At 53.3% G+C, this 13,085-nt stretch overlaps 1 protein-coding gene across 1 annotated transcript; it reads right to left on the bottom strand.

The window, feature by feature from the left end:
* Positions 1-9,298: 9,298 nt before the first annotated feature.
* On the bottom strand, positions 9,299-10,547 carry POU3F2 (POU class 3 homeobox 2). Its single transcript, XM_038760884.1, is given in 4 exon segments — positions 9,299-9,418; positions 9,420-9,961; positions 9,964-10,435; positions 10,437-10,547. Coding segments are annotated over 4 exon segments (1,245 nt in total).
* Between the last annotated feature and the right edge of the window lie 2,538 nt (positions 10,548-13,085).

The raw sequence follows: 13,085 nt of genomic DNA, 5'->3' as shown, positions 1-13,085 counted from the left end.
CTTGTAAATTGATCAAATTTTGAAGCCAACTTTCAAAGCAGCGATCCCCCCACCACCACCACCACCCAAGCCATGCCAACTGGAAGGCACTGAAACAAACAGCAAACATAGCAGCCAAGCCCCTCGGAGCCCTTGGGTGTGAGAAGGAAGGGAAAAAGGTAGAAAATGGGAAGAGAAGGGAAATGGAGAGGCGGGAAGGGGAGAGAAGGGGGACAAATGGAAGGGTAGGAAAGGGGAGAGATGGGGAGAGAAGGGAAGAGGAGGAAAGGAGAGAGAAAAGAAGAGTAGGGAAGGGAAGGGGGAGAAAGGAAAGGAAGGCAAAGGGGGAGAAGGGAAGGGGAGAGAAAGGAGAGAGAAAAGATGAATAGGGAAAGGGAGAGAATGGAAGGGGAGGGAAGGGAAGGGGAGGAAAGGAGAGGAAGAATAGGGAAGGGAAGGGGAGGAGAGGGAAGGGTTGAAAGGAGGGAGAAAGGAAGAGTAGGCAAGGGAAAAGAAGAGAAGGGGGAGAAGGGAAAGGCAGAGAAGGGAAGGGAAGACGAGAGAAGGCAAGGATAGGGAAGGAAAGGGAAAAGGGGGAAAAGAAGGGACGGGTAGGAAAGGAGAGAAAGGAAGAGAAGGGAAGGGAAGAGAAGAGACGAAGGGGAGACGGGAGGGGAAGGGGAGAGAAGGCAAGGGTAGGGAAGGGGAAAGAAGGGAAGCGTAGGAAAGGAGAGAGTAAGGAAGGGGAGAGAAAGGAAGGGAAAAGAAGGGAAAAGGATGAGAAGGGAAGGGGAGAGCAAGAGAGAAGGAAAGTGGAAGACAGAGGGAGGAAAGCTGGGGGGAGAAAGGGGCGAGGGGAGGAAAGAGGAAGGGGGGAAAGGAAGAGGGAGGGAGAAGGGGAGAGGGAGAGTAGTTCTGTCCTGCTGAAAAGGGTCTTTCTGGAGCAAAGGCAGATGGGGAGGATGGGTCTGGTGGTCTCCCCTAAAAAGGGAGAGGTGGGGTGGGAAAAGCGCACTACTGGAGCGCCGGCGGGGGGTCACTGAGACTTGGACAGGCTCCCCTCCCTCTATGTGAGCCCCCCACCCTCCAGCTGCCACAGGTCAGGCCTTCCCGGGACGTCCCCTGCTCGGCAGGGTTGGGAGGGAATTTCCTTTCAGGGCAGGGCAACGTGGAAAAAGTTATCCACGCCGGAGTCCTTCCCTGGACAGAGAACTCCCGCAAAAGCCAGACTTCTTCCCTGCTCTCCCCGCAAAATCCTAGACTGCGGGCGGGAAATTCTCTCCAGAATGGGGAGAAATCTTTCTAAAGACCTTGGGGCAAGAGGCGCCTCCCAGACTTGGGTCTGACTTTCCACCGGGCGCTCAGTAATCCATTGGCACCCCAAAACTTGGGTCAACCCAGTTTCCAACCGTGACACAACCACCAAGGCCCCGGAGCAGGTGCTTTTCCCGTCCAAAATCCGCGCCAAGAACGTTTTTGCGGGGCGTGGATTAGATCCCTTTCCCGCGTTTGTTAGCTCCAGTTTCTTTCCCGAGAGTCTACTGCCCCGGGAAGCCGGGGGGAGAGAGGGAGGGAATCTTAAACCTCAGAACAAAGAGCCATAAAGCCCTGGAAGACGTGGATGGAATAAACTTCAAATGGACGTGAATGTATTAGACAGCCTCCCTTAAACAACCGGTCTTCCGGGGATCTGGGTTTGATGATCAGAAGCCGAAATTCCAGGACAATCGTAGCAGGCTCTTTTGTGACCCTTTTTGAATGCTCTGCTAAGCGCTAACGCCGACCCTCGAGCAAAGTTGCCGGCTAGGACCGAGAGAGATCGGTTGGGTGGGCCCACCGCGCCCCAACTACGCGACTCGCTCTCGGGTTCAGAGGACCCCCGACAATAAAAATAATATTGATGACATTTGTTAAGCGCCTACTACGTGCCGAGCGCTGGGGGGATACGAGGTGACCAGCTTGTCCCACGTGGGGCTCACAGTCTTCATCCCCATTTTACAGATGAGGGAACTGAGGTCCAGAGAAGTGAAACGGCTCGCCCAAAGTCACACAGCTGACAAGTGGCAGAGCCGGGATTAGAACCCCTGACCTCTGACTCCCAAGCCAGGGCTCTTTCCTTTGAGCCACGCTGACGCTAAAGGCCCCCGTCCCGGGTGGAAAATAAGGTCCACTCCACGTCATTTCGTCTCCTAAATCCTGAAAAAGAGAAAAATGCCTGCTCTCCCACCCAGCCGGTTCGCCTGGAAGAGCATCCCAATGCGCAACACCCTTCACCAAACGCTCCCGTCTCGCTGCAATCGACGCTGGGCCTCCTTAGCCTCCCAATCATCCTCCCCATTTCGTCCCCCCCCCCATCCCCTCGAGTCCTTTCCAGGGACTCTATTGGACGCCCCCCAGACCAAGGACCAGAAGCTGATTTGCAAACAGAGGCTGACCCCCAAGCCCAAGGATAAAGAGATAGAAGACAGATTGGTCACTGCTACAGATGAATGTGGAATGGCATGGCCTTAGGGAAAAAGGGGGTCAGAGGCACGTTTGTGTGTGTGTGTGTGTGTGTGTGTGTGTTTGTGTGGTGTGTTTATTAGAGGGAGAGAGAAAGAGACGGAGGGAGAGAGTCTCTCTCAATTCCTGCTGCCTCTGGCCAATATCCACCCCCTTTCCTGGGCGAAAAAGAGGGAAAAGATACATTGATTTCCTTAGGGTCGTTCCCCCAAAGAAAGTGATTTTCCCAAGCAGATTCCGACCCCCTCTGGGAGTTCAGGAGAGGGGAAGGAAAGGAGGGAAAAGAGGGGAAGGAAAGGAGGAGAGGGAGAGAGGTGGCCAAGAAGAGGGAGAAGGGCAGATAGGTCTGTAACTCTTTCCTATCTTCCTCGGGCCCTGGCCATTTTTTTCCCCCACCCCTCGTTGGAAACTTTCCTTCTCTGTCACTTTTCTCCCAGGAAACACAAGCTTCTTTCACAGGGCTCTCGTGTCCCATTTTGCGCTATTGTCTGCGGGGGAAAATAGGGGGAAGAAAGAGGTTGGCCATCACGGCCCCTCCGGCCGCAGACTGTCTCCTGGGGAGACAGTCCTGCTTCTCCGCCCACCCGGCGAGGACTTTGGGGGGCTCAGGAGAGCCGGACCCCAAACCCGGATCAGGGAGAGCTCCCCAAATAGTCCTGAGGCCTAGCTGGCCTCTTCTATCCGTGACTAATCACTCCAGGGATCCTGTTTTTAGCATCCTTCCCACCCCCATCGCCCCCACTGTGGGGGAAAGAGACCCTTCCTCTAAATTCATTCATTCAATCGTATTTATTGAGCGCTTACTGTGTGCAGAGAACAGTACTAAGCGCTTAGCACTGTACAGTCCATCGATTCATTCATTCATTCCACCCTATTGATGGAGCGCTGTGTGCAGAGCACTGTCCTAAGCGCTCGGAAAAGACAATTCTGCAATAAAGAGAGACAACGTCCTGCAGAGGGCAGAGCAGCCTGGCTCAGTGGAAAGAGCCCGGGCTTTGGAGTCAGAGGTCATGGGTTCAAATCCCGGCTCCGCCAATTGTCAGCTGTGTGACTTGGGGCGAGTCACTTCCCCTCTCTGGGCCTCAGTTCCCTCATCTGGAAAATGGGGATGAAGGCTGTGAGCCTCCCCCCGTGGGACAACCTGATCACCAAGCAGCGTGGCTCAATGGAAAGAGCCCGGGCTCGGGAGTCGGAGGTCATGGGTTCAAATCCCGGCTCTGCCAACTGTCAGCTGGGTGACTTTGGACGAGTCACTTGACTTCTCTGGGCCTCGGTTACCTCATCTGTAAAACGGGGATGAAGACTGCGAGCCCCACGTGGGACAACCTGATCACCTTGTAATCTCCTCAGCGCTTAGAACAGTGCTTTGCACACAATAAAGCACTTAACAAATGACATTATTATTATTATCGTAACCTCCCCAGCGCTTAGAACGGTGCTTCGCGCATAGTAAGCGCTTAATAAACGCCATCGTTATTATTATTATTATTATTTTTCATTCATTCCACCGTTATTGATGGAGCACTGACTGTGTGCAGAGCACTGTCCTAAGCGCTTGGAAGGGACAATTCGGCAAAAAGAGAGACGATCCCTACCCAACAGCGGGCTCGAAGTCTAGAAATGGGCCTCGGAGGCCAGTCCATGCCAAGGTGGCGTTTATTACGCTCAGGGTGTCTGCCACTCCCCACCCCCCCAGAAAAAGCCCCCCTCGTTTCTGACCTCGCCCGATCAGGTCGTCTGCCTGGATTCATTCAATCGTATTTATTGAGCGCTTACCGCGTGCGGAGCACTGGGCTAAGCGCTCGATGTGATTGGAAAACCTGGAATGGGGAAAAGGGAATTCCCCCGGACCAAGCCCAGAGAAATACCGTTAGAAAGAGGCGCCGAAGCCGCCAAAGGATTTTTTTCCAACCCTCTGAACGTTTAGCCTAACAAAGCTCACTTTGAATTTCTCCCACATCGGCCGTTTCCTTCGGATCGCGTTTTTGCCCCTCGATTCCAAAGTCCCCCGTTCATTCCAGCGCTTGGCACAGAGTGAGAGCTTAACCCACACCGCAATTAACAATACCACAACAGCAAATTCGGGGCATTGTGCTTATTTCTGGACTCCCCCGGCGCTCTCTCCCTTTCTTCCTGGTTTAAAGCTCTGCCTGTAAACACTCGAGGCTCCTAACAATAATATCACCCCGATATCACCGAGAGCCCTGACTTCAAACCTCTGGGATGACTTCTTTTTTTCTTTTCCTTTTTTTTGTTTTCCTAGAAGGAAAGTTCCTCCTTTTTGGAAGACGGGTCTCAAATCAAGACAAAAGATGAAGGGAAAGGATCAACACCCTGGAAAATAAAAACACGAAACAAAACCCAAAACACAACAAGAAAAAGGAAAACAGCAACAACAAAAAGACGCATTCAGACCCTGGAGATTGAGAATCCGGCGTCAATATCCTAGGAATCTCTCTGCATTGTCCGTGTGTCCGTCTGGAGTCAACAAACGATGGGCAAAGCCAAAGAAAGACACCCCTGTGCCCATTTCACGAAAAAAAAATGCTAAAAAGCGGGTTGATTGGCAAAGAAGCCGCTCTGATAGTCCGAGGGCGAAAAGACAACGTGGGTTCGGCTAAGAGTTGGGAAGTTAACAACAAAGAAACCTGCCAGAATGTGTCTAAAATTGATTCCCCAAACTTCACGAAGTATAAAGGCAGGGAGGCGTCAGACATCTCACTCAAAGCTCAGTCGAGAGCGGCACCGGTTTTCCTTCCCCCCTTAAAAATGTACGAGCCAAGCCATTTGGACCTATTCTTTAAAGAAAAAAAAAAATAAAGATTTTTTTTCAATAATTAGAACAAACGATTAAGGTATTGTGCATTTCTGTTTTATGTAGATAATAAAATATTACTTTAACATAAATATATAAGGATCTCTGCGTTTTTATTTTTTTCCCCACAAGCACATCCAAATGTACCAAAACAAAGTATTTTTAAAGAGACCGAACCAAAAAAAAATTACATCCCATATAGATTTTGTTCACCTACTCATTTAAAGCTACAGAAAACAGTTTCCAGAACCTTTTTGCTTTAAAAGAAATAAATATACATTGAGGCAGGCCACTTAAAAATGATATGAAAATATTTCCCTGGGTAGCATTTAAAAAAAAAGAAAAATAGACAAAGGAACATTTGAACTATTTTTGCGTTTCAAAAGACAAATATTAAACATATATATATTTATATATATACAGTGGTAAGGTTCGAGTGGTAACTTTTTTTTTTTTAGTAAACCTGTTTTAAGTTCAAAGATCTACAGACACATCCCCTGAACTCCATTTTCTGACCTTACCCACATATTAATAAGCGTCCGAAAGTTAATTTCCTCCCTTTACCCCCGGACGTTTGCCCTGCCCTGGTATTACTTCACTAAGAGCTAGTCCCCAAAATGGAAATAACAAGCAGCTTGAAATATCCCAAAGCTCGGCGTCCGTACCATTTTGACAACTGTTGGGGAAAATGTAAAAACGGCAAATAAATAGACCTCTTAAAAACCATAATTCATCCGGCAAAAAAAAACATGTAAAAATCAAACGACACGGGCGTTTGTGAAGACAATAAAAAGCGAAGCGTCTAAGACCCTAGCAATTGAACGCAGTGATAGTCTGATGCTGGACCATGATTTTACGGGAGTGAAAGGGCGTCTATTGTTTTTCTTTTTTTGCTTTTTTCTTTAAAAAAACAAACCCAAAACAAAAACTTGCCTATCACTCGACTAGAAAAATAAAATAAAACTTTTTAGTTTCATAAAAACGATCATTTTCCGTTGGGGGCCTTTTGTGCCGAAGGCGGTTTGTTGTTTTGTTTTGTTTTGTTTTTTCTTTAACATCGCAATTTGTTGCGGTTTTTTTTTCCCAATAGTTTCAAGACTCGCTCCTAAAATTCCCTGCGGGGTCTTTTGTTGGGGGAAAGTTAACCGTTTTCCGCCAAGATCAGGTCAAGAAACGCATCGAAATCTATTAACAAAAGGGGGAGAAGAGGGATGGATTGAGAAAGGGTTTTTTTTTTTCTCTTTCCACTTCATTTGGCTCCGCTAGTGAAAGAGAAAAAGCGATCCAAGTCAAACGGGTCTTTCGTTTAGCAAATGGATGGCGTGAATTGAGAGGGAAAACCCCGGGCGAGGCGACACAAAACCATCGCGTTATAAGGGAGCGAACGAGCGCTCTATCATCGTCCCCTCCTCAATTCCCCGGTGGGATGTGGTCGGGACAACACGATGGAGGTCTCGGGAGGATTTGAAGGTGGATCTGTGGGATGGTGAGGTTATTTTTGACGACTAAAGGCACACAGATAACTTTTGATGGAGTGTAAAGTCACCAAATCCCCGGCCCAACCCAGAGAGGGCATTTCACCTCTCCCTTTCCTCCGGGGTCTTTCCACCTGAGTCCTACTAAAATGAAGCCATCATTCGCTATCGATTTTTCCTCCCCTCTTGCCCCAGGACCGTTCCCTAAAAAATAAAAATAAAAATGAAGTTTTACTTGGTCGGTGGTAATAGAATGCGAGCTCGGCTTTTGATATTTTTTCTACGCCCCCGACCTATACTCGGGCCTCGGATGAATGGGCTAGACCGGCCACTCCTCTTGAAGGAAAAAAGGGTTTATTTTGTACGAAGCCAATCGTCACCGTGCTCTGGCCAAAGGATCAAAAAAAATAAAATAAAATAAAATCCACGTTACACCCATGTAGGAAGGCCTCCGGAGATCCACCAAAGTTTGACCCAACGCCTAAGGAAAAGTGGCAACCTTGGGCATTTTCCTCTCTAGCGGTCAGTCACGGACTGGGAAACCTCTCTGACTAAAAAAGCCAATCGGTTTCCCCAGGAATGTCGCAGGGATGGGAAGGGGAGAGCGGGATTTTCCAGGATTTCTTCCTGTCAACTTTGATTTTTCTCGCGGGGGGAGAGCGGATTTTCCTGGATTTCTTCCCGTAAACTTTGATTTTTCTTGCAGTGCAAATCCATACGGCTAAATCCATCAAAATCCACAGTGTGTGAGGGTGTGTGTCTGCGCGTTTCTTTGCCTTTTCCTGGCGGGCCTCCCCCAGAAATAAAACCCGACAGCACGAGCCACTTCTGAGCATCATTCCGGGGTGGACGCTGCTTTGTGACTGCCTGATTTTGTTTTCCTTTGGGGGGGCGGGGGGGCGCGGGGAAGAGTTGAATTTAATTCTGCCAGGAATTTAACCCGGGTTCCTGTCCTTTTTCTGGGTGTGTGTGTAGCTGTGTGTGTGTGTGTGTGTGTAGGTGGGCAACTCACTCCATTGTGCTTTCCAAGCGCTCAGTACAGTGCTCCGCACACAGTAAGCGCTCAGTAAACACGAATGAATGAACGCACGAATGAATAATAATCCTAATCACGCTGGTATCCGTTTAGCGCTTACTATGTGCCAAGCGCTGTTCTAAGAGCCGGATGATCGTTCTCGTATTTCTTAAGCGCTCCCTGTGAATCCCCCCTCCCCGCCCCCGCCCCAATCCCCCGAAAAGGTCAAAACGCATCCTTACACCTGCTACCGTTCAGAGCATCCAGGGCTTCAGTCGCTTATTATTATTATTATTTTCCTTTTTAAGAGAGAGGTGGAGGGTAGGGGGTGGGGACGATGTGGTGTGCGTGTGTGTGTGTTTGGGAGGACTGGGAGAAAAAGTTGGAGGGTGAGGAGGGGACTTGGGAAAGGGGGGAAGAGAGGGAGAAGAGGTGGGGATGACATGGGGTGCGTTTTGGGAAGGGAAGGATTAGGAAAAAAGGGTTGGTGGGAAAGGAGGGGACGTGGGAAAGGGGCAGGAGATGGAGATGATATGGGCTTTTGGGGGGAAGGATGGGAAACAAAGTTGCAGGGAAAGGAGGGGACGTGGGAAAGAGAGGGGGAGGAGGTGGGGATGATACGATGCGCGTTTTGGAGGGGGGGAGGATGGGGAAAAAGTTGGAGGGGAAGGAGAGGACAGAAGAGAGGGGAAGGAGGTGGGGATGATTTGGTGTTTTGGGGGGGGAAGGATGGGGAAAAAGTTGGTGGAAAATGAGGGGACGGGGAAGGAGATGTGGATGATGTGATCTGGGGGGGCAGGGATAGGGAAAAAAGTTGGTGGGGAAGGAGGGGATGTGGGAAAGAGAGGAGAAGGAAGTGGGGATGATGTGGTGTTTCAGAGGGAAGGATGGGGAAAAATTGGTGGGAAAGGAGGGAACGTGGGAAAGAGAGGGGAAGGAGATGGAGATGATACGATGCTTTGGTGGGGATGATGGGGACAAAAGTTGGTGGGAGAGGAGGGGACGGGGGAAAGGGAGGGGAAGGAGATGGGAACGATAGGATGTTGGCAGGGGGAAGGCTGGGGAAAAAAACTGGAGGGAGAGGAGGGGACGTGGGAGAGAAGATGGGGATGATAGGATGTTGGGAGGGGAAAGGATGGGGAAAAAAGTTGGTGGGAGAGGAGGGGACGGGGAAAGAGGGAGATGGGGATGATAGGATGTTTCAGAAGAGGGGACGGGGGAGGGATGATAGGAGGTTTCAGAGGAGGGATGATAGGATGTTTCAGAGGAGGGGAAAGGATGGGGGAAAAGTTGGTGGGAGAGGAGGGGACGGGGAAAGAGGGAGATGGGGATGACGGGGAGGGACGATAGGACGTTTCAGAGGAGGGGACGGGGGAAAGGGGGAGATGGGGATGGGGGGATGTTTGGGGGGCAACAAAAGTTGGTGGGAGAGGAGGGGACGGGGGCGGGGGGGGGGGAGAGAGGACGGTGTCCGCGTGTGAAAAAAGTTGTAAAAGGGGAGCGGGGCGGGTTTCACTGGACGGGGGTGGGCAGCGCGTGGTGGGGCGGAGTGTCCCTGCCGGCGGCGGCGGCGGCGGCGGCGGCGGCGGGCCCGTAGGCCTCGTCGGGGCCGGGCAGGGCCCCCCCGGGGGGGCGTCATCCTTTTCTCCTTCTGTCTCCTGTTACAAAACCAGACCCGGACCACCTCCTTCTCCAGCTGCAGGCTGTCCGCCAGGCCGGTGATCTCCTGGGCCGAGGGCTTGGGGCACTTGAGGAAGTGGCTCTCCAGGGCGCCCTTGACGCTCACCTCGATGGAGGTCCTCTTTTTCCTCTTGCGGCCCTGGGCCGCGATCTTGTCTATGCTGGTGGGGCTGCCGGAGGAGGAGTCGGCCTCCTCCAGCCACTTGTTGAGCAGCGGCTTCAGCTTGCACATGTTCTTGAAGCTGAGCTGCAGGGCCTCGAAGCGGCAGATGGTGGTCTGCGAGAAGACGTTGCCGTACAGGGTGCCCAGGGCCAGCCCCACGTCGGCCTGGGTGAAGCCCAGCTTGATGCGGCGCTGCTTGAACTGCTTGGCGAACTGCTCCAGGTCGTCCGACGTCGGGGTGTCCTCGTCCGAGTCCCCGGGGCGCGGGTGCGAATGGTGCGGCGGCGGCGGCGGCGGGGGGGTGGGGGGTGGGGGTGGGGGTGGGGCGGGGGCGGGTCGTCTCGCCCGTCCCGCAGGCCGGGGTGGTGCAGCGGCCCCGTGCCCCCCAGCAGGCCGTTGACCGGGAAGCCGGGCTGGGGGTACAGCAGCCCCCCGTTGTGGCCCGGCTGCAGGGGGCCCGACGACCCCCTCCAGGCTCCGGGGGGAGCGTGATGGCCGGCGGGGTGATGCACCACCAGCTGCTGCTGCTGCTGCTGCAAGCCGACGGAGCCGTGCAGCTCGTCCTGCCGTCCGGGCTGCTGCTGCACCTGCTGCTGCTGCTGCACCTGCTGCACCTGCTGCTGCACCTGCTGCACGGCCGGCTTGATGTCGGGCTGGCCGGCCCAGGCGGCCCCGTCCCCGTGGGACAGGGCGGCGAGCCACTGGTGCGCGTGGCTGAGCGGGAGCCCGTTGCTCTGCAGCGAGTAGTCGCCCGGCACCAGCCCGGCCGGCGGCGGCGGCGGCGGCGGCGGGGGGGGGATGCTGCGCCGGCTGCGGCGGCTGCGGCGGCGGCGGCTGCGGCGGCGGGGGATGCTGCGCCGGCTGCATGGGGCCCGCCGGGTCCAGCAGGCCGTAGTGGTTGGAGGCGGCCGTCGCCATGGCAGCGGGAGCATCGGTCCTGCCGGTCCCCGGTCCGGGCGGCGGCTCGCGGGCTGGGGCTGGGGCCGGGGCTGGGGCCGGGGCCGGGGGCCGGGGGCCGTGCGCTGTCCCGGGTGCCTGTGCCTTGTGCGCGCCGGTGTCCTGGGGGTCCGGGTCCGGGTCTGTCCCGGCCGGGCACGGCCCCGCCCCCCGCCCGCCCCCATTGGACGGGACGCGCTGACTGACGGACGCACGGCACGGGACGGGACGGACGGGCTCCGCCCCGACACGCTGCGCCCGGCACGCTCCCCCCCTCCTCCCCCTCCTCCGCACGGAGCCCCGCCCCCCTCGGGGCCCCGCCCCTCCCCGGCTCTGCGCCCGGCCCGCTCCCTCCTCCTCCCCCCGAGGCCCCGCCCCTGGCCCCGCCCCCAGATAGCAGCCCCGCCCCTCCCCGGCTCTGCGCCCGGCCCGCTCCCTCCTCCTCCCCCGAAGCCCCTCCCCTTTCACCAGCCCCGCCCCTCCCAGGCTTTGCACCTGGCCCACTCCCTCCTCCTTCCCCCCGAGGCCCCGCCCCTGCCTCCGCCCCCATATCCCGGCCCCGCCCCCGGCCCCGCCCCTCCCAGGCTTTGCACCCGGCCCGCTCCCTCCTCCCCCTCGAGGCCCCGCCCCCCGCCGTCAGCCCCGCCCCTGGCCTCCGCTCCTCCCAGGCTTTGCACCCGGCCCGCTCCCTCCTCCTCTTCAGAAGCCCCGCCCCTGCCATCAGTCCCGCCCCCGACTCCGCCCCCTTTCATCAGCCCCGCCCCGACTCCGCCCCCTTCACCCGCCCCGCCCAGCCCAGGCTTTACACCCGGCCCGCTCCCTCCGAGGCCCCGCCCCTGACCCCGCCCCCTTCCATCAGCCCCGCCCCTCCCAGGACTCGCGCCCGGCCCGCTCCCTCCGAGGCCCCGCCCCCCTCCCCGGTTTTGCACCCGGCCCGCTCCTCCCTCCGCCCCGCCCCCTGGCCCCGCCCCCTTCCCGGGCTTTGCACCCGGCCCGCTCCCTCCTCTTACCCCCCCCCCCAGCGCTCAGAACAGCGCTTTGCACATAGTAAGCGCTTCATCCATGCCATCATTATTATTATTATTATTATTATTATTATTAGAACAGTGCTTGGCATGTGCCAAGCTCCCCTCCTCCAGGACGCCTTCCCAGACTGAGCCCCCATTATCCTTATCAAGCGCTTAGTACAGTGCTCTGCACACAGTAAGCGCTCAATAAATACGATTGAATTCATTCATTCATTCGTATTTATTGAGCGCTTACTTCATTCATTCATTCAATCGTATTTATTGAGTGCTTACTTCATTCATTCATTCAATCGTATTTATTGAGCGCTTACTTCATTCATTCATTCAATCGTATTTATTGAGCGCTTACTTCATTCATTCATTCAATAGTATTTATTGAGCGCTTACTTCATTCATTCAATCGTATTTATTGAGCGCTTACTTCATTCATTCAATCGTATTTATTGAGCGCTTACTTCATTTATTCAATCGTATTTATTGAGCGCTTACTTCATTCATTCAATCGTATTTATTGAGCGCTTACTTCATTCATTCATTCAATCGTATTTATTGAGCGCTTACTTCATTCATTCAATCGTATTTATTGAGCGCTTCATTCATTCACTCAATCGTATTTATTGAGCGCTTACTTCATTCAATCGTATTTATTGAGCACTTACTTCATTCATTCATTCAACCGTATTTATTGAGCGCTTACTTCATTCATTTAACCGTATTTATTGAGCGCTTACTTCATTCATTCAATCGTATTTATTGAGCGCTTACTTCATTCATTCAATCGTATTTATTGAGCGCTTACTTCATTCATCCATTCAATCGTATTTATAAAGGGCTTACTTCATTCAGTCATTCATTCAATCGTATTTATTGAGCGCTTTTGCATCACTCATTCATTCAATCGTATTTATTGAGCGCTTACCGTGTGCAGAGCACTGGACTAAGCGCTTGGGAAGGACAAGTTGGCAACATCTAGAGACGGTCCCTACCCAACAGTGGGCTCACGGTCTAGAAGGGGGAGACAGACAACAAAACCAAACACATTAACAAAATAAAATAAATAGAATAAATATGTACAAGTAAAATAAATAAATAGAGTAATAAATACGTACAAACATGTATACATATATACAGTATATATGCTTATTGTGTGCAGAGCACTGTACTAAGCGCTTGAATGAATCCTCTGCTCCTCCTCCCCTCAGCACTGGGGTCTCTTTGTACATATTTACTACTCATTAATTTTATTCATGATGTGTATGGAGCTATAATTCTATTTATTCTGATGGTATTCATTCATTCATCCATTCAATCGTATTTATTGAGCGCTTACTGTGTGCAGAGCACTGGACTAAGCGCTTGGGAAGTACAAGCTGGCAACACAGAGAGATGGTCCCGTCTACCTGTTTGTTTTAATGGCATTTATTAAGCGCTCACTATGTGCAAATCACTGTTCTAAGCGTTGGGGAGGTGACAAGGTGATCAGGTTGCCCAC

This window comes from Tachyglossus aculeatus, chromosome 19, assembly GCF_015852505.1.
Source record: "Tachyglossus aculeatus isolate mTacAcu1 chromosome 19, mTacAcu1.pri, whole genome shotgun sequence".
Lineage (NCBI taxonomy): Eukaryota > Metazoa > Chordata > Mammalia > Monotremata > Tachyglossidae > Tachyglossus > Tachyglossus aculeatus.
Note: the sequence above shows the minus strand (reverse complement) of the source record. Positions and strands in the feature narration are given on the sequence as shown.